This window comes from Panthera leo, chromosome F2 (assembly GCF_018350215.1).
Source record: "Panthera leo isolate Ple1 chromosome F2, P.leo_Ple1_pat1.1, whole genome shotgun sequence".
NCBI classification, from domain to species: domain Eukaryota; kingdom Metazoa; phylum Chordata; class Mammalia; order Carnivora; family Felidae; genus Panthera; species Panthera leo.
This window is the reverse complement of record NC_056695.1, coordinates 83,047,676-83,066,076: the sequence shown is the minus strand read 5'-3', so window position 1 is coordinate 83,066,076 and position 18,401 is coordinate 83,047,676. Positions and strand designations below refer to the sequence as shown.

Genomic DNA, 18,401 nt, shown 5'->3' with positions numbered 1-18,401 from the left:
AAGGACTCATTTCCTATTCTAAACTTCCTAGAAAGCCACAGTTATCAACAGTATGGTGCTGGCATATAGATGAATTGAACAGAACCCAGAAATAAACCCTTGCACATATCAATTGATTTTAGATAAGGGCACAAGACCATTTGTTATGAACTGTTTGTGTTCCCTCCCCCGTCCCCATTTAAACATTGAAGCTCTAACCCCCAATGGGACTGTATTTGTAGACAGGGCCTGTCAACTGGTGATAAAGTTTAAATAAAGTCATAAATATGGGACCTAATCTGATAGGGCTGATGCCCTTATAGAAGTAAGAGACATCTGAGATCTCCTTCTCTACCATGTGAGAGCACAGTGAGAAGGCAGCTGTTTGCAAGCCAGGAAGAAAATCCTCACCAGGGTTGAATCAACCAGCACCTTGATCTTGGACTTAGTCTTCAGAACTATGACAGATTTGTTTTTGATAAATTTGGTTTTTAAGCCACCAGTTCTATGGTATTTTTATGGCAGCCTGAGCCAATACAGGCATACCTCGTTTTACCATGCTTTGCTTTATTGTGTTTCTTACAAACTGAAGATCTGTGACAATCCCATGTCAAGCAAGTCTATTGGCAGTATTCTCCCAACAGCATTTATTCACTTTGTGTCTGTCACATTTTGGTAATTTTTGCAATACTTCAAACTTTTTCATCATTATTACGTTTGTTATGGTAACCTGTGACCAGTGATAATGATTCACATGATGACTACCATTTGTTTGAAATAAACTGTTCAAGGTATGTACGCTGGTTTTTTAGACATGCTATTGCACACTTAATACGCTGTCCCGTAAATGTAACTTTCATATGAAATGGGAAACCACAAATTCATTTCACTTGCTTTTACGGACATATGTGCTTTATCACAGTGGTCTGGAACTGAGCCCTCAAGATCTCTGAGGTATGCCTATACACCATTCGATAAGGAAAGCCAAGTCTTTTCAAAAAATGTTGTAGGATGGGGCGCCTAGGTGGCTCAGTCGGTTAAGCACCTGACTCTTGGTTTTGGTCATGATCTCACAGTTTGTGGGTTCAAGCCCCACATTAGACTCTGTGCTGACGCACAGAGCCTGCTTAGGATTCTCTCTCCCCTTCTCTTTGCCACTCCACAACTTGTACTCTTGCTCTCAAACATATATGAATAAACTTTTAAAAACAATGTTGTAGGGAAAATTGGAGGTCTACTTCCAAAAGAAGGAATTTGGACTCTTACCTTATACCATATTAAAAAATTAGCTTAAAATGGATCAAAGACCTAAAACTACAAACCTCAGAAAAAAACAGAGGGGCAAATCTTCCTAACCTCGGACTTAGCAATTTCTTGAGTAGGACACACAAAGCACAGGCAACAAAAGAAAAAAATACACTGAACTTCATAAAAATTAAAAACTTTTGTGCAACAAAGGACACTAATAACAGTAGACAGAACTCACAGAATTAGAGTAAATATTTCCAAATCATATACCTGATAAGGGATTACTACGCAAAACATACAAAGAACTCCTACACCTCAACAATAAGAAAGAACCCAATTCAAAAGTTGGCAAAGGACTAGGACAGACATTTCTCCAAAGATGATATACAAATGGCCAATAAGTGCCTGAAAAGATGTTCAACATCATTAGTCATCAGGGAAATGCAAACCAAAACCACAATGAGATACCACTTCACACTTATTAGTATAGATATTATTTTTAAAAATGGAAAAATTGGGGTGCCTGGCTGGCTCAGTCAGAAGAGCATGCGACTCTTGATCTCAGGGTTGTGAGTTCAAGACCCATGTTGTGTATAGAAATAAATATATCAAACTTTAAAAAATGGAAAATAACAAATGTTGGCAAGGATGTGGAGAAATCTATTCATTGCTGGTGGGACTATAAAACGGTACAGCCACTGTGTGGAAAAGTCTGGCCGCTCCTCAAAAAGTTAAACGTGGAATTACCATATGATCCAGCAATTTCACTCCCAGGATTATACCCCAAAGTACTGAAAGGATCCAAAAAATACTTGTATACAACACCCAAGTGCCCATTAAGAGATGAATGGATAAATAAAACATGGTGTCTACAAATCAAGGTCATATTTTTCAGGCATAAAAAAATGACATTCTGATACAGGTTACAACATGGATAAATCTTGAGGACATTATGCAAAGCGAAATAAGCTAGATATAAAGGGCAGATACTATATGACTCCATACCTGAAGAAGCCAGAATAGGCAAATTCACAGACAGAAAACAGAACAGACTGTCAGCAGCCGAGAGAAAGGGAGAGTTATTATTTAATGCGTACAGAGTTTCTGTTTCAGATCATAAAACAGTTCTGGAAATAGTGGTGATGGCTATACAACATTGTGAGTGTATTTAATGCCACTGAGCTGTACACCTAAAAACAGTAAGATGGTAAGTTTTAGGTTATGTGTATTTTACCACAATATCACCTCTATTAAGATACACGGAAAAGCATGAACATTATGCTAATCTTTTTAAATTACAATATATAAATATGTAGAATTTTTCCAGTGTGAGTTTTCTAGGATCGGGGAAATAACAAAGGTGAAGATCCTCTGTGCTGCAATGACAAGCACGTAGTATTTTCTTTTGACAATGTGCTGAACTGTGTGAAAGGAAGCTTATACTAAATCAGCAGTAATGGATTCATTTTCTAAACGGGGGGAATCACAAGAACTTCTTTTTGCCTACCTCTCTCTCAATTTCTCTAAAATGAACATGCACGGCTTTGGGATTAAGGAAAGAGTTTCGTTTGTTTTTAATTAGAAATGCCCTTCATCTGTGACAACACTGTACGGACAATAAATAAAGGGGTGGGGTGGGTCATATGGAGAAGTGCACAGCAGAACTCATGGGCCCTCGTCCACAGTCACCTCGCAAAGTCCTCCCGGAGGTGAATCCTCTGATGCTGGCACATGTTGGAACTGTGCCGGAAGGCCTTCCCACACTTGCTGCACTTGTAGGGCTTCTCCCCAGTGTGGATCCTCCGGTGCTGGATGAGGTAAGTACCCTGGCTAAAGGCTTTCTTGCAATCGCTGCATTTGTACGGCTTCTCTCCATGGTGTGACCTTTGGTGGTGGATGAGTCTGGAACTGTTGTGGAAGGCCTTCCCACACTCACTGCACTTGTACGGCTTCTCTCCCGTGTGGATCCTCTGATGCTGAATAAGGTGTGTGCTTTGGCTGAAGACTTTGCCACAGTCATTACACTCATAGGGCTTCTCTCCAGTGTGGCTTCTCTGATGTTCAACCAGTTTGGTTTTTTGGATGAAGGCTTTCTCACACTCATTGCATTTATAGGGTTTCTCCCCAGTGTGAATTCTTTGATGTTGGATAAGGTTAGAACTTTGGGTAAAGCCTTTGCCACATTCTTTGCACTCAAATGGCTTCTCTCCAGTGTGAGTCCGACGATGCCGGATGAGGATTGAGCCATCGCTGAAGGCTTTCCCACAGTCATTGCACTTATAGGGTTTCTCTCCAGTGTGGATTCTCTGGTGGTAAATAAGGGAAGAATAGGCACTGAAGTGTTTCCCACAATCACCACACTTGTAGGGCTTCTCCCCGGTGTGAATCCTCTGATGCTTCATGAGGTTGGGCCTTTGGTTGAATGTCTTCCCGCACTCACCACACCGGTAGGGGATCTCCCCTGAATGCATCCTTCGGTGACTGATGAACTCGCAGCTCTGGCCGAAGGCTTTCCCACACTCTTCACACTTGTAGGGCTTTTCTTCACTATGAAGCCGCTGGTGCTTGACGAGGTTAGCACTGTACCTGAAGGCTTTCCCACAGTAACCACAATGATGCAATTTTTTCCCAAGAGGAATTATCTCAGCTTCTTTAGCCAGATTTGCACTGAAGAATTCCCCGGAATCATGGACTACACTTATCTTTTTTGTCCTGTGTACACGCTTATGGTTATTGAGGTATGATCTCTGTTCAAAACTTTGTTCACATATATCACACTTGTGAGGTCTCTGGTCAGAGATCGGGCTTGACTGGAAGCTGAGGCTCCCTGCAGACTCCTGGATGCTCTCCTCATTAGTCCATGTGACGGGCCTCAGGCATCTCTGTTCCACAGGCTCGTCCAGGCTGTCCTCTGGCTCCCGGACACACGCACGGGCCTCTCCGGGCTCAGGCCCCTGGGAAACGGCACTCTGGAGTCGATCCAGTTCTTCCCCATCAAGCATTTCTCCTGAAGACAACTCACTGTACTCAGTCCTGGTCCCACGAGCTGAAACAACAAACACATCTCTGGACCACCTGTTCTGACTTCAGAAGGAAGGTACGAAGATGCTGCCAACCATCGGTACCGTACCGATTCCACCATCTCCAGGGTTACGACACCTTGCAGAGAGGAGAGCCGGTAGCTCAGAGGCTTAAAGAACTTACCCAAGGCTGCAGTCATGTGGCAGTGCAAGTATTTAAACCAGGCCTGACGAATTCTTCCTGCCCGCCTTCTGCCCACAAAACCTTCCTAAGTGGGGCTATAGGGCGCAGGTCCTCATTACAAAGGGACAGAACATGGAAGCTTCATGCCACCATGGAGACCAGGGGGCCCTGAGAGTCACAGAGGACATCTGACAAAGAAGTGAGTCTGAGGCCACTTAACAACAGCTAATTCACCCCAAAATTCAGGGTAGGAAAACCAGGTGCCTCCTCAGGACATCAGAAGGCCAACCTCGTGCCAACCGTGGGCCTTGGTGTCCCTGAGCTCCCCCTAGCAGGCTATACCCATTCCTGTGTCTTTTCTCAGGGGCCTGAGAGGCAATTACCAGCCCCTTAAACTCAAGGTGCCACACAGAATGGTTCCTGATACCTTCCTGATACCCTCAAGCCTCCTCTCCTTCCTGCCTTGACCAGACATTCATACACCAACTCCCCTTGCAGAAACATACCACCAGAAAGGCACTTTCTGTGAACCAAGAGAAACATCCACAACGACCCCAAAACGGGGACAACCAAATGTCAACAAGAATGGAAAATATCTTGGAGTGCCTGGGTGGCTGTCGGTTAAGCATCCAACTCTTGATTTCAGCTCAGGTCATGATCTCACAGTTCGTGGATTCGAGCCCCACATCAGTGTGGAGTCTACTTGGGATTCTCTCTCTCCCACTCTTTCTGCCCCTCCCCTGCTCTCTCTCTCTCTCAAAATAAATTAAAAAAAAAAAAAAAAGGAAAATAATTTGTGGTAGATTCACATGGCAGAACATCATGTGGCAACGCAAGAGAACAAACTGAGTACACCACAGCAGCCCTCACAACGTTCAGATGCGTGAGACAAGACACAGAGCTAAGGGGCAGAGTGCGGTCCCCAGGAGTCAGAGAGAAGCGTCCTGTGAGGAGCAGTGGGAAATGACAGGAGGCCCAGTGGGCTCCCAGGGAACTAGAAAAGTTCTACATCTTGATCTGGAAGAGGATTTTTATAAAAATTCACTGAGTTATAAACAAGATTTACCCTGGTTCTAGAAGTATTTATATTTGAATAAACAAATTTACAAGAGAGAAATTCAAGTCCTTTGAACCAAGAGTTGCTTCTTAGGACATCACCAAGACGTGCAAAATAACGCTTATCAGAGTTGTTCATGGCAATGAAACTACAGAGCACCCTTCCCACTGGCACTTCCAACAAAACCAGTGACTTGTGCATAAAGATGGACACTCACTGAGTGAAAAAGGAGGTGACAGCAGTACACTTGGGAGCACTGCATCCCTGTCAAGAAGCAACATTCGTATGGGCGTGAAACAGCACGAGAAAGGGGAGAGTAGGAACACACTGGTATCTGGGTGATGACATATTCTCTCTTTCTTGTAATGGTCCGTGATTGCCAAGTGGCAATTTTAGTAAAGAAGAATGAAGCGATGGTCTCCATACTATGGCCCTGCCTGACCCTCCTCACAGGGCATGAGCTCTGGAGGGCAGGGCTCCATGAGGTCCCATGGACCCAGCCTTCCCTCACAGCACACCCGAATGCCCTTCCCTCTTCTCCTCTGCCAACAATGCCCCCTCTCACCCTCCTAGAAGATTCAGCTCAAGAATTACCACAATGAGGTACTCAGAATAATGCTGCCCCAAGGCACCTTGTTCTCAATTCCGGAACCATTAACCATACACCCTGGACTCCAACAGATGCCTGTTCAGCAGCTGTTGGGGAAGAGGCCCCCTTCACGCACCTGAGACACTGACTCTCGGTCGCCCTTTCCCTTTGGCACCCTGTGCATCCAGGACCCATGGTTCATCCCCTCGCTCCAACTGTGTGATCACCCCAGGCTTGGGACCTGCACGTCCAGCTCCTAAGAAGAAAACAGGGCCTGGGGTTGGTGCCAAGGAACAGGGCTGCACTGAGCATGATCTCACAACATCTCCTTCCTGTGGCAGGAAGAGAAGCACAGGCAAAGTGGGGTGATGGGGAGTCTGGACACTCTGGAGGGCTGGGGGCAGTCGTAAAGAGGCAAATTGAACACAGGGAACAAAAGTGCAGAGGGCTCTCTCCTCTTGGAAGGTACACAATCCCTCTGGGGAGGGACCTGTCTCGGGTCTGGAGCAGGAGGCACTCTTATCTGGGAGCTCAGAGTCAGATGACAGAAGCACAGACCCAGCCCTGCCTGGCCCCTCCTCTAGCAGACCAGGCCTGCCCAGGACCAGGGGGAAGAGGCCCCCAGCCCAACCCCTGCTGAGCCCTCAGTTCCCGGGGCTGTTCCCTGAGCTGCATCCTAGCGAGGGGCCTTACCCAGGGAGACCAGATTCCTGTAGGTCTCCAGCATCACGTCCCTGTAGAGGCCCCTCTGAGTAGGGCCCAGACGGCCCCACTCCTCCCGGGAGAATAGCACGGCCACGTCCTCAAAGGTCACCTCAGCCTGGAATGACAAGGGCTGCTGCAGGCCCAGGTGCGACTCAGCGTGGGCCCTGGGGGCAGGTGCCGCAGAAGCATTCTAGGAGCAGCAGCACAGGGGCAGCTACAGGAATGATCCCCCAGCATGACCCAGGGGAGTGGCCCGGGCCCTTGGCTGCTAAGCCAGCTAACTAAGGAAGGCCGGGGGAATCCCAGGGTCACTCCTCCTCTGCTCAACGCCCCAGACCAGACATGCCTCACAGTGCCTGCTGAGGCAGCAGAAGCAGGAAAGCCCTGTGTGGAGACTTCACACCTCCCAGGGAAAACGGATGCTCACCTGGGGCAGGGCAGACAGGTGCAAAGTTGCCATCGCCTGGCACCCTGGGCTTCCAAGGGGAGGAAGTCAGCAGTAAGCCACTGGTGCTGAGGGAAGAGAAAGGAACACGTGGAGGCCCAGCCTGGCCTCTCCTGTGGGCACCTTCAGGACCATGTTCATCCCCATCAGGGCACAGCTGGCCTCCCAGGCTGACTCTGCTCCCTGCCTGGGGCGACCCTGCCCAACTTGGCACCCAGTACACAGACACGTGCACAACTCCTCGGGTCATCTGCTCCCCTCAACCTCCCTGACACGCCAAGCTGTCTCATTCAGGAGAAAGACGGAGATACCCATTCACTTTACATGAAAGAGTAAAGACAACACGTTAAGTATCGAGGAGAAAGAGAAAAAGAAAAAGAAAATCGATGGAAGGCATAGAACAAAGTCAAAGTACAGATGGCAAAAAATACAACAGTAGTAGAAACAATTCAGTGGATGAGTAATGATAAGAAATAAAACAATTAAACTCACCTACTAGAAGCACAAGACTCCAACAGATGCACACAACGCATCTACATAACCTAAAATAAAGTAACACAAAGGCTGAATATAAGACAGATTAAACAAACGCTAATTAAAATAAAGCTGTAGAAGATATATACCTTTTCTTTGCCTTTAAAGCTCTTTATTGAAATATGACATTTATGAAGAAGAGTTGAGAAATCCTGAACACACAGCTCCGGGGGCAATCACAAGGGCCCACACCCACAGAACCAGCACCAACGTCAGCCCTCCTGCCCCTGCAGGCACTACTTCCTCCCTGAACTCCCAAGAGTGAAGCTCTACCCTGAATGTCACCACCACAGATCAGCTGTGCCTCTGGTGAGTTTTTTATCAAAGGAAATATAAGCTGTCTATACTCTTGACTTCTTCCCCTCATTCATGATATTTGTGAGCTTTTAATAGGCATTGCTATGTGTGGATCAGCATTTATTTAAACCAATTAAAACAGAACTGAAAGCAAAAATTATAGGAACAAAAATAACAACACACGTTAATAAAAGGAAAATCCACCAAAAAGACGTAATTACAGACATGTATGTATCTACCAACAAAATCCAAATGTAGAAAGCCGATGCTCTAACTGAAGCAGCAGAGAGGAACCTGGCAAAGCTCCACTGGAATGAGAGATTCTAACACATATTCCTCAGAAGCAAGAGGACTGAGTAGAGAACTGCCACTTAAAACATAGAGAATAGACACTTTCCAAGATGCACATCCAAAACTATTAAAATAACATCATGAACCAGGTGACAATGAAAGTTTCAACAACTTCCAAAGGCTGACATCATTTGGAAAAACATTCTCTCACCAGACTGCTGTTATGCTGGAAATATATGCTAAAAACAAGTACCCCTTTCCAGAAAACCATAAAAATGGAAACAAAGGCCACCTAACAAAAAAATATACATTCTTTAAAAATTTTGTTTTAATGTTTATTTATTTGGAGAGAGAGAGCACGAGCAGGGGAGGGACACAGAGAGAGAGGGAGACAGAGAATCCCAAGCAAGCTCCGCACCATCAGTGCAGAGCCCAACGAGGGGCTTGAACTCACCAAACAAGAGATCATGACCCGAGCTGAATCCAATAATCAGACATTTAACCAACTGAGCCACACAGATGCCCCGAAAAATGTGCATTCTTAATGCACTTATTTTAGCATAAGAGAGACTGAAATAAACTATCTAAACATTCAATAAGAAATTAGACACAGACTGAGAAAAGTGGATTCAAGGAAATATTAAAAAAAAAAAAAAAAAAAAGAACACCACTCAATTTAAAGAAACAAAATAATATCTGGGGCACCTGGGTAGCTCAACTGGTTAAGCGTCTGATTTGATTTCAGCTCGAGTCATGACCTGACCTCACGGTTTGTGAAATTGAGCCCCGAGATGGGCTCCACACTGACAGTGTGGGAGCTTGCTTGGGATTCTTTCTCTCTCTCCTCTCTCTGCCCTGCACCCCCCTTGTGTGTGCTCTCTCTCTCCCTCTCTCAAAATAAGTAAACATTTTAAAATACATAAAAGAAAGAAACAGAAAATAACACTGGTCCTTTAGAATGCTAATAACAAATATCTGGCAAGTCCAATGAGGGGGATGCAACAGAAAAGATAGAAAAAGAAATACTAAAGTCAGGGAGGGGGGCACCTCAGTGGCTCAGTCAGCAACCTTTGCCAGGTTCCAACTCTTGATTTGGGCTGTCATGATTCGAGGGTTGTGGGATCAAGCCCTGTGTCAGGCTCCATGCTGAGTATGGACCCTGCTTAAGATTCTCTCTCTCTCTCTCTCTCTCTCTCTCTCTCTCTCTCTGCCCCTAGCCCCTCTCCCCTACTGACGCTCTCTATGAAATGAAATGAAATGAAATGAAATGAAATGAAATGAAATGAAATGAAATGAAATGAAGTGAGGGACACAACTCTACATACCATACATTCAACAATGGCCATCAAGTGTTGTCCAAAATGCCAGGGACAAAATGGTAAAACTTCACTGAAGGACATCAAAAAGACCTACGGAGAAACAGACAGTATTCATAAATAGGAGGATTCGATTTCATAAAAATGTCAACTCTGCTCAAATAAACCTATTAATTCTGTGCAATCAAAATTGCAACAGGACATAACACGAAACCTGACAAAAATGACTAAATATCAAAATAATCCACGATGAACTAAGACAATGCCAAAAAAGAACTAAGGTAGGCAGAGGCATGCCCTACCACTTATCAAGACTTACTGTAAGGCTACGGTAATAAAAGCAAAGTGTAAGCAAAGTAAAGAAGATAAGGAACAGACCCATGCATATGTTAATGACATGCTATTCATAATGGTACCAACACAACTGATTTTCCTTAGGAAAATAAAATTCAATCCCTGCCTCCTATGGCCAACAAAAATATATTTTAAGCACATAAAAGACCTAAATATTTTTTTTTTCAAATTACAGCTACTCTAGGAAAATAATACACAAAATACAGTCCATAGAGGGAAAGTTGCTTAATTTTACTCCAAAAATTTTCTGTACAAAACACAAAATTAAAAGACAAGATGCAGAGTGAAAGATATTTGCAGACATAATACATAAGAAAAGATACACAGAATATATCTTAAAACACACACACACACACACACACACACACACACACACACACACACACAAAGGAAAAGACCATTCATTTAAGAAACTAAACACAGAATGACTTGGTATGTCACAGATGATGAAATCAAAGAGTCCATTAAACATTTGAAACGATCTTCAACGTCATTGAGAATTGGAGAAATGCAAATTCAAGACTTCTCTCCCCACAGTTTGGGAAAAATATAAAATGCTTCGCAATATCAAATGTTGAAGACATAAAGAACAATGAGATTCTCAGGGTCCTGTGGGAGTATAAACTGGTACTCTGGGAGTATAAACCAGTATAAACTGGTACAGTTACTCTGGAAATCCACCTGGCACCACCTGGAAGAGCTGAAACCCTGTAAATTCAGTCAAGAAACCTAATTCTAGGTATGTGCCCTATAAAAACTCTTGCTAATGCACACAACAAGATACACAAGAATGTTACCATGTGGCTGCATGTACCAAAACAAACAAACAAAAAAACACCCCAAAATCAGAAACTTCAGTATCTACTATCAGGGAACAGTCACGGTCACAGCGATTGAAAGAAATGAACCACATCAATGTCAGAGGCAATACAAAGCTATAAGGTTGAATGAAACTGTTAAGTGTAGAATATCAATAGTACATAATGTACGGTATGCAGACTTTTAAACACAAAAACTGTAGTGGGTATGTAAAGGTATAAGAAAATGTGTTGACAGCAAAATAATAATCAACAGAGTGAAAATGCACCTAAGGAATGGGAGAAAATATTTACAAACCATGTATCTGATAAGGAACCAAGATCTAAAATATATAAAGACCTCACACAACTCCACAGGTTAAAAACCAAAAACCCAACTTAAAACGGGCAAAGAACCTAAATTTCTCCCTCAAAGCATACAAATGACCAACAGGTACATGAAAAAGTACTCAACATCACTAGAGAACTGCAAATAAAACCACAATGAGTTATCACCTCACACCTGTCACAATGAGCATTATCAAAAAGCAAAAGATAAGTGCTGGTGAGGATATGGAGAAAAGGGAGCCCTTGTGCACTGTTGGTGAGAACGTAAACTGGGGCAGCCATTATGGAAAACAACGCAGAGGTGCTTCAAAAAATTGAAAATAGAACTAGCACATGATCCACCAATCCCACATCTTGTTATATTATCCAAAGGAAATGAAATCACTCCCTGAAAGAGAGATCTGCACTCCCATGGTCACTGCAGCATTATTCACAATAGGCAAGACAAGGAAACAACCTAAGTGTCCAACGATAGATGTAGGGACACAAGATGTGGTACGTGTACACAACGGAATGTGACTCAGCCACAAAGAATGAAATCTTGCCATTTGCTACAACATGGGTAAACCCGGAAAATATCATGCTAAGTGAAATAAACCAGACACAGAAAGACAAATACTACATGATCTCACTAACACGGGGTATCTAAGGGCCCAAATCACAGGCGCAGAGAGTAGAATGGTTTGGCTGCCAGGGTTTGGGGGTTGGGAAAAATGGAGACATATCCATCAGAGTACAAACTTTGAGTTGCGCTAGATGGGTAAGTTCTGGAGATATAACATACAGCACTGTGACTACAGTTAACGTGACTGTATCGTAACTCTGAAACTTGCTCAGAGGGTAGATCTTAAATATCCTCACCACAGAAAAAACAAAAAAAGGGCACCTGGGTGGCTCAGTAGGTTAAGCATCTGACTCGATATCAGCTCCAGTCACGATCTCACTGCTAAGATTGAGACCTGCATCGGGCTCTGTGCTGACGAGCAAGGAACATGCTTGTGATTCTCTCTCTCCCCCTCTCTCTGCCCCTCCCCTCCTAGTGCTCACTCTCCCTCAAAACGAAAAAAAGAAAACAAAAAAAGCAAATGGTGCCTATGTGAGGTGCTGGATGTGATTATCTCACAATGGACACCTGTATCAAAACATCAAGTGTACACTTAAAACTTCCACAATTCCTGTTTGTCAATTACACCTCCATAAAACTAAAACAAAATAAAAAACTGCTGAAAGTATGTCCAAACTAAGGGTTGCTTAGGGAAGCAAATGGGACTGGGGACCCTGCCTCTAAGGGCAATTTCACTTCAACAGCTTTCTTAAAAAAAACAAAAAAACAAAAACTAGGAGCGCCTGGCTGGCTCAGTCAGTAGAGCATGCAACTCTTAACCTCTCAGGGTCATGAGTTCAAGCTCCAGTTCAAGACTCTCATGGGGTCTACTTTAAAAAAAAAAAAGGAGGGGGGGACGCCTTGCTGGCTCAGTCCCTATAGTATGCTGCTTCCTTAACCTTGGGGACACAAGTTCAAGCCTCACATGGGGCATAGAGATTGTTTAAAACAAATAAATAATGTATTTTTTAAAAATTGAAAGCTTGAAATACACGTGGCAAACCCAGTCACTAGGGTTTGCTATAGGGTTTGCTAATCTATTCTCCATGTTTTTAAGTTTTCTCTAAAAAAGATTTGTTTTAATGTTTTCAAAGCACAAAAGCATGGTGTATTTTTTTAAATAATTTTTTAAAATGTCTTCAGTTCCTGACCTTGAATAGAGGCCTCTAAGAAGACACATAAAAACGTGGCTGCTAGGGGAGCCTGAGTGGTTCAGTCAGTTGGGCCTCCGACTTCAGCTCAGGTCATGATCTCGCAGTCTGTGGGTTCCAGCCCCCATCGGGCTGTGTGATGACAGCTCCGAGCCTGGAGCCTGCTTCGGATTCTGTGTCTCCCTCTCTCTGCCCCTCCTACACTCACGTTCTGTCTGTCTGTCTGTCTGTCTCTCTCTCTAAGATAAAACAAACATTAAAAAAATTTCAAAAAAAAAAACAACCCAAAAAACGTGGCTGTTAAGAGAAGTCCTTGGAGCGCCAGAGGCAAAAGAGGATGGTTAGGAAGGTACATCGGTGGGGCAGGCATTTCGGGGAATTGCTAAAGGCAAGAGGGAAGCGAGGGGCACGGGAAGGGGGATGGTAAATGGGAAGGACAAGAGCCGAGGAGAAAGAGTGTGTTTTGGCATTAACTGACCGAAGCTAGAGACCCGGTGAGGAGAGAGATGGGGCTAGGGACAGGGAACAGGACGACTCAGTGGAGAAGCGGGGGGGGGGGGGGGGGGGGGGGGGGGGGGGGGGGGGGGGGGAGCTGGGGAGGAGTGGGGAATACAACCTGGACCCACATGCGAGGGAAAGACTCGGCTCAAGCCGGGGGCTATGGTAGCGGGGTTTATTTGGAGAGCTGGCTTACCGTCTGCGAGGTGGAGAGGAGCTGGCAAGGAGAGGGCCTCGAGTCACCAGGCCATGAGGGTCCCGGGCATCCGGGGACGCAGCCCTCTAGGGCGACCTGGGAAGAGGAATGCGGTGGAGAGACGCCGAGACTCCCGGAGTCATAAAACCCGGGAAGGGGAGTCTCGGGCGGGGCAGGGGCCCGGCAAGGAATGACTCCCGGCCAGGGCGATCGGAGAGCGGGACGCCAGGCTTGGGGAGGACACCAGTCGGGGTTTGGGACCCATCGGAAAACGCCGGAGCAGGAACAGGGCTTTTCGTGAGGACTCCGAGAGTGGGGAGGGAGCCTGCCCGAGGGACGCCGGGCGGGAAAGGTCGTCGACAGCGGGGTGGGCCCCGGCCCGAGCATCGCGTTGCTACAGGGAAGCGCTGGCACCCCGCGCCCGGGAGACCTCGCGGTCACCGCCGCCCCCACCCAGCCACACTCACCTCAGCACCGCAGAGGAGCCGCCGCCGGGCCAGGCCCTAACAGCCCCACCCGCGGCAGCACGGCAACCCAACCGGAAGTGACCTCCCCACCCCGCGTCCGAAACCGGAGGTACCCTGGGCCGCTCTGGGAAACGGACTCCACGTCTCTGTAGTCTCCTTAAGGAACTGGAAACTCCATGCCGGAAGCCGGGAGCGCTGCCACTGGGTGGCAGCCTGGAACCATGACCCCGAAGCTTCAGATCCGAGGCAAGGGGAGGCTTAGGAACCCATTTCGAAGATTGATAAACTACAGCAATTTTCAGGGGAAAGCTCTCTAGTAATTCCTCAAGGCACTGCCACCAACAAAAGAGCAGGTCCTTTCCTTTACAGAGAATGGCAGAGAAGCCACGTGACGACCAAGAAAGATGCTTATTGGTTAGAGCCCCTTTAGTTCAGCACACTGAACGCAAGCTGCGTCCACTCTACCTGGGATAAGGGGTTCCCTGGTGCTTGCGAGTAGAACAAAGCCTCCCTGGGGCCACTTCTTGGCCAAGGATCCAGACCACTTTATCCAGAAGGGGAAAGCAGTGGCAGGCAGGTTATTCTACAGATCAGGTGACCAAGCCTAGCCCTCTTTCGTTAAAGAGGAAACCCCAGCCTCCTGTATGTTCTACCCATTACCAAGGGCTAGCCCTGCTAGGTTCACTGCCTAGGTGTGGTGGGTGGTCAAGAGGCCAGTGGAGACCGGGAAAGCAAGACCTGTGGGCAAGGTTCATGCTAGAGACAAGTGCAGACCCCACCAAGAAGCCACCTGGCAACAACAAAAAGGTCTGCTCTCTGGTGGGAGACACCTGACTGCACACAGCCTCTCGAAACAACCCTGAGGTGACTGGTTCTGATGCACTCTGGGAGATGGTCCCCAGGAACTCTCAGTCCCTTGCCTTCCTGCCCGTGGTCTGTACAAGGAGTGTTCTACTTCAAACAGCCACCCACCTCTCTGCCCCCAGCCTTCCTGCTTCAAGGTATCACTTACAGAGGGCTGCAGCCCCTGCTTTTTACACAGGTTCACAAAGGGAACCACTGGGGCAGGGAGCTCTGGGAAGCAAGTGTCCTGGTTCTGAGGCTGCCATTACCATCTCTGTGCCGGACTGGCTCAGCATTATCTGCCTTGGATCTACCACCTTTGATGAACTGTCAAAAGTTTGGGACAAGGTACCATGAGCCAAACAGGGAGCCCATTTGTCCTGAGAAACTAACCTATCCTGGTCCTGGCTTCCCACTGTAGGATGGCTTCCTGGCTCTCCAGCCTGCAGCTTCAGGAGCACCACTCTCACCCCAAAGAATCCATACCCTGACCTAGATCCTCCAAACACTCGAGAGAAGTTAACACAGATGTGGGCAGAATTCTCTGCTCTGTGTAGTGCACGGCACAGTAGTTTCCAGGAATCAAGGTGTGAAGATCCCTAGCACCCCACCTCTTCTTTCCAGAGCTTTCACTGTTCACTGGTGCATCTAACTTCATCTTCCTTCTCCTTACACAAAGAGCTCCATGGAGGTCCTCCCGGCAAAGACCCTTCCCTCTGAAACCACAAGCAAGCACAGCTTAGTGGCAAAAGGACAGATTTTATTGAGCTCCTCGTCCCTAGTTTTCTTTCTCCTGCACAGTCTTGGTTCCCCGCAGACGCCCGGTCCGGCGGGCAGCAATAAGACCCACTTTGCGGCCAGCAGGAGCATCTCTGCGGATAGTAGAGGGTTTGCCAATGTGCTGGTGGTTGCCACCTCCAAAAGGATGCTCCACAGGCTGCAAGCAGAAAAAAGTGGTATTAACATAGGGATGTGGACCCCGTCTACCTCAGGACTTGGTAAGAGCAGGATCAACTGACATGTGCCAACAAACCGTAACACAAAAAAGGCTCACGTTACGTACCCTCTACCACAGAGAGGAGACACTCCAGGAAAGCACCTGTCCATCCAGCCTCCCAGCCCCCAAATCTCTCAACACCCCAACTGCCCGATTTCTGGGTTACTTACATTCATGGCCACACCACGCACACGTGGCCAACAATTCCTCTTTGCCTTATACTTGTGGTAAGCACGCCCAGCCTTCAGAATGGGCTTGTCAATGCGGCCACCTCCAGCCACCACACCTGTTGGGGAAATCAGGCACCTGAGGGAGGTGCACCATACCCTCCCTCCCAGAACTTCAGGGCCCTATCAGGCTCTGAGCATCCTTGCCAGTACCCCACCCCCACACCAACCACCCTCTCACTACAGTCCTACACCATCACACAGTTCCCAGAATTTCATTAACGCCCCAAAACTACCACTGAGCATTAAGACCCTTCGCAACCCAGTAGCCAACATTAAATTTTTCTGGATTTCTCAGGCAGCCAAGCCAAGCCTTTCCCCACGTCATCTGTAATGTCGACCTCAACCCATGATTCTCCAGGGAAGCTCCCACTTTGCTGTGTCGGAGCGGATCACTCAATCTAACCTCCAAACACCAACAGGATGGCTAACCCAGCCTGACACTCGCATCTTGGCCAATTTTGCTTACTTCGTAGTAAACATACACTCAACAGCATCCCTTGGGTTTGCCACGAGAATAAAAAAATGTTGCCCAAACAGTAAAGTGAACCAGGGCTCAAATCTTCCTTAAAGCATTTCCTAGTAGCTTAAAAAAAGTTACACATCCCTGAAAAAGCTCTTAACTACACGGACATGACAGCAGGAATCACGGAAGGGCAGATTAGGCCACACTACAGACAAGTCTGACCAACAAGTCCCAAAGCCCAGCTCTCGCTGTTGACTTCACAGGCACACAGTGTTCAACTGCTGCCTGCCACTCACCAACCACAGCTCTGTTGGCTGAAGAAATTACTTTCTTTGAGCCGGAAGGCAGCTTCACTCGAGTCTTCTTGGTCTCTGGATTGTGGGAGATGACAGTGGCGTAGTTTCCGGAGGCTCGGGCCAACTTGCCCCGGTCACCAGGCTTCTCCTCCAGACAACACACAATAGTGCCCTCGGGCATAGTGCCCACCGGGAGCACATTGCCTATGTTGAGCTGGGCTGCAAGAAGCACCATAGGTCAGTACAGCAAAATGGTCCCCCTTAACTACTGCTGATCGGAAGCAATGCAAACCCAAGTCCCCAAGAAGGCCAGCACAGCCCACAACATCCAGCCTCCTCCTACACAGCTCTCTGGGCATCCCCTCTCGTGTGTTTAGCCAAACAGCTCTAAGTGAGACTTCTGCCTGGATGTTCCTCCTGACTTACGATGTAACCCTCCTCCCAGCAACCACAGGTCCAATCCCCTCCCCATCTCGACCTTCCACACCACACGCAAAGCTTACCCTTTAAAAAAAAAAAAAAATTTTTTTTTAATTTGAGAAGAAAAACAAAAGTAAAAACAAAAACGTGCGCGCAAGCGAGTCAGGGGCAGAGAGAGGAGGAGAGAGAAAATCCCAAGGAGGCTCCACACTGTCAGCGTCAGGGCCACCGCGGGGCTCGACGCCTCCAACCGAGATCAAGACCTGAACCGAAATCAAGAATCCGACGCTTAAGAGACGGGCAACCCAGGCGTCCGCGAAGCTTACCCTTCTTGCCGCAGTACACGAACTGGCCGGTGTGGATGCCCTCAGCAGCGATGAACAGCTCCGTCCGCTTCTTGAACCGGTACGGATCCCGAAAGACTACCTTGGCGAGGGGTGCACCGCGGCCCGGGTCGTGGATGATGTCCTGCGGGCCGAGGTGGCATGAGTGGCGGGTCCCGGCGGGGCGCCCCGTGTCCCCACCCGCCCGCACGGGATCCCCGCACCTTCACGATGCCTTTGATGTAGCCGTGTCGCTCAGCGAAGTCCACGGCTCGCAGACGCGCAGCGCCCTTGCGGTGCTTGACGTGCGCGCGGAACACCGAGCCGGCGCCCTTTCTCTGCCCACGGATGACGCGGCCCATGGCGGCTGTCTGGAGGCGGCTTACGGTCAGCGCCCGGGCGGCCCAGGCAGCCCCACCACCCTAGCTTCAGGGTCCCAGGTCCCCAGGATCCTCCCTCCAGGTCCCGACCCTTTCCCACCCCCATCCCTGGCCCTGCACCCCAGCTCTCTCTCAGGAATCCCGCCGGGGTCCCTAGCTGACCCCAGGGCAGCGGATGGCGGCGGATAATGCCAGAGCCGCCACGCCACATACACGTCCTACCTGCTGCCGAGCGCGGCCGGAAGAGGAGACACAGCGGAGGAGAGCCGCCTTATCTTCCGGGGCGGGGCCGAGAGCCCCTTGACCTTCCGGCACGGCCGTGAGCCCAGTGCACGCCGGGATTTGTAGTCATCGCGCGGGTGCCCGCGG

General features: G+C 47.7%; 2 protein-coding genes across 6 annotated transcripts; both read right to left on the bottom strand.

The window, feature by feature from the left end:
• Positions 1 to 2,777: 2,777 nt before the first annotated feature.
• Positions 2,778 to 14,412, bottom strand: ZNF34 (zinc finger protein 34). 5 transcript variants are annotated; one of them, XM_042923984.1, is made up of 7 exons: positions 14,081 to 14,412; positions 13,614 to 13,709; positions 9,675 to 9,758; positions 7,720 to 7,769; positions 7,210 to 7,295; positions 6,214 to 6,333; positions 2,778 to 4,273 (listed from the first exon to the last, which is right to left on the bottom strand). In XM_042923984.1, exons 4-7 carry the CDS (start codon positions 7,758 to 7,760, stop codon positions 2,913 to 2,915), a joined length of 1,608 nt encoding a protein of 535 aa, XP_042779918.1. In that variant the 5' UTR covers positions 7,761 to 7,769; positions 9,675 to 9,758; positions 13,614 to 13,709; positions 14,081 to 14,412; the 3' UTR covers positions 2,778 to 2,912. The 5 variants fall into 5 exon arrangements, with proteins under 5 accessions (XP_042779918.1, XP_042779919.1, XP_042779916.1 ...); XM_042923985.1 differs by lacking the exons at positions 13,614 to 13,709; positions 14,081 to 14,412 and adding an exon at positions 12,920 to 13,006; XM_042923982.1 differs by lacking the exons at positions 9,675 to 9,758; positions 13,614 to 13,709; positions 14,081 to 14,412 and adding an exon at positions 6,771 to 6,915 and having other exon boundaries at positions 7,720 to 7,765.
• Positions 14,413 to 15,662: 1,250 nt separating this feature from the next.
• RPL8 (ribosomal protein L8) lies at positions 15,663 to 18,346 on the bottom strand. Its single transcript, XM_042924039.1, has 6 exons — positions 18,255 to 18,346; positions 17,877 to 18,023; positions 17,656 to 17,797; positions 16,910 to 17,128; positions 16,091 to 16,206; positions 15,663 to 15,860 (listed from the first exon to the last, which is right to left on the bottom strand). Exons 2-6 carry the CDS (start codon positions 18,012 to 18,014, stop codon positions 15,702 to 15,704), a joined length of 774 nt encoding a protein of 257 aa, XP_042779973.1. The 5' UTR covers positions 18,015 to 18,023; positions 18,255 to 18,346; the 3' UTR covers positions 15,663 to 15,701.
• Positions 18,347 to 18,401: the final 55 nt, after the last annotated feature.

Coding starts and splice junctions, on each gene's coding strand:
- ZNF34 (XM_042923982.1), bottom strand. CDS start 7,242: ATGGCAACTTTGCACCTGTCTGCCCTGCCCCAG. Junction 6,916..7,209: donor ACCTGTCTGCCCTGCCCCAG/GTGAGCATCCGT, acceptor CTGGGCCTGCAG/CAGCCCTTGTCATTCCAGGC. Junction 6,334..6,770: donor CAGGAATCTGGTCTCCCTGG/GTAAGGCCCCTC, acceptor TTTTCTTCTTAG/GAGCTGGACGTGCAGGTCCC.
- RPL8 (XM_042924039.1), bottom strand. CDS start 18,014: ATGGGCCGCGTCATCCGTGGGCAGAGAAAGGGCGCCGGCTCGGTGTTC. Junction 17,129..17,655: donor CGTGTACTGCGGCAAGAAGG/GTAAGCTTCGCG, acceptor TGCTTCTTGCAG/CCCAGCTCAACATAGGCAAT. Junction 15,861..16,090: donor TGCGTGGTGTGGCCATGAAT/GTAAGTAACCCA, acceptor TTCTGCTTGCAG/CCTGTGGAGCATCCTTTTGG.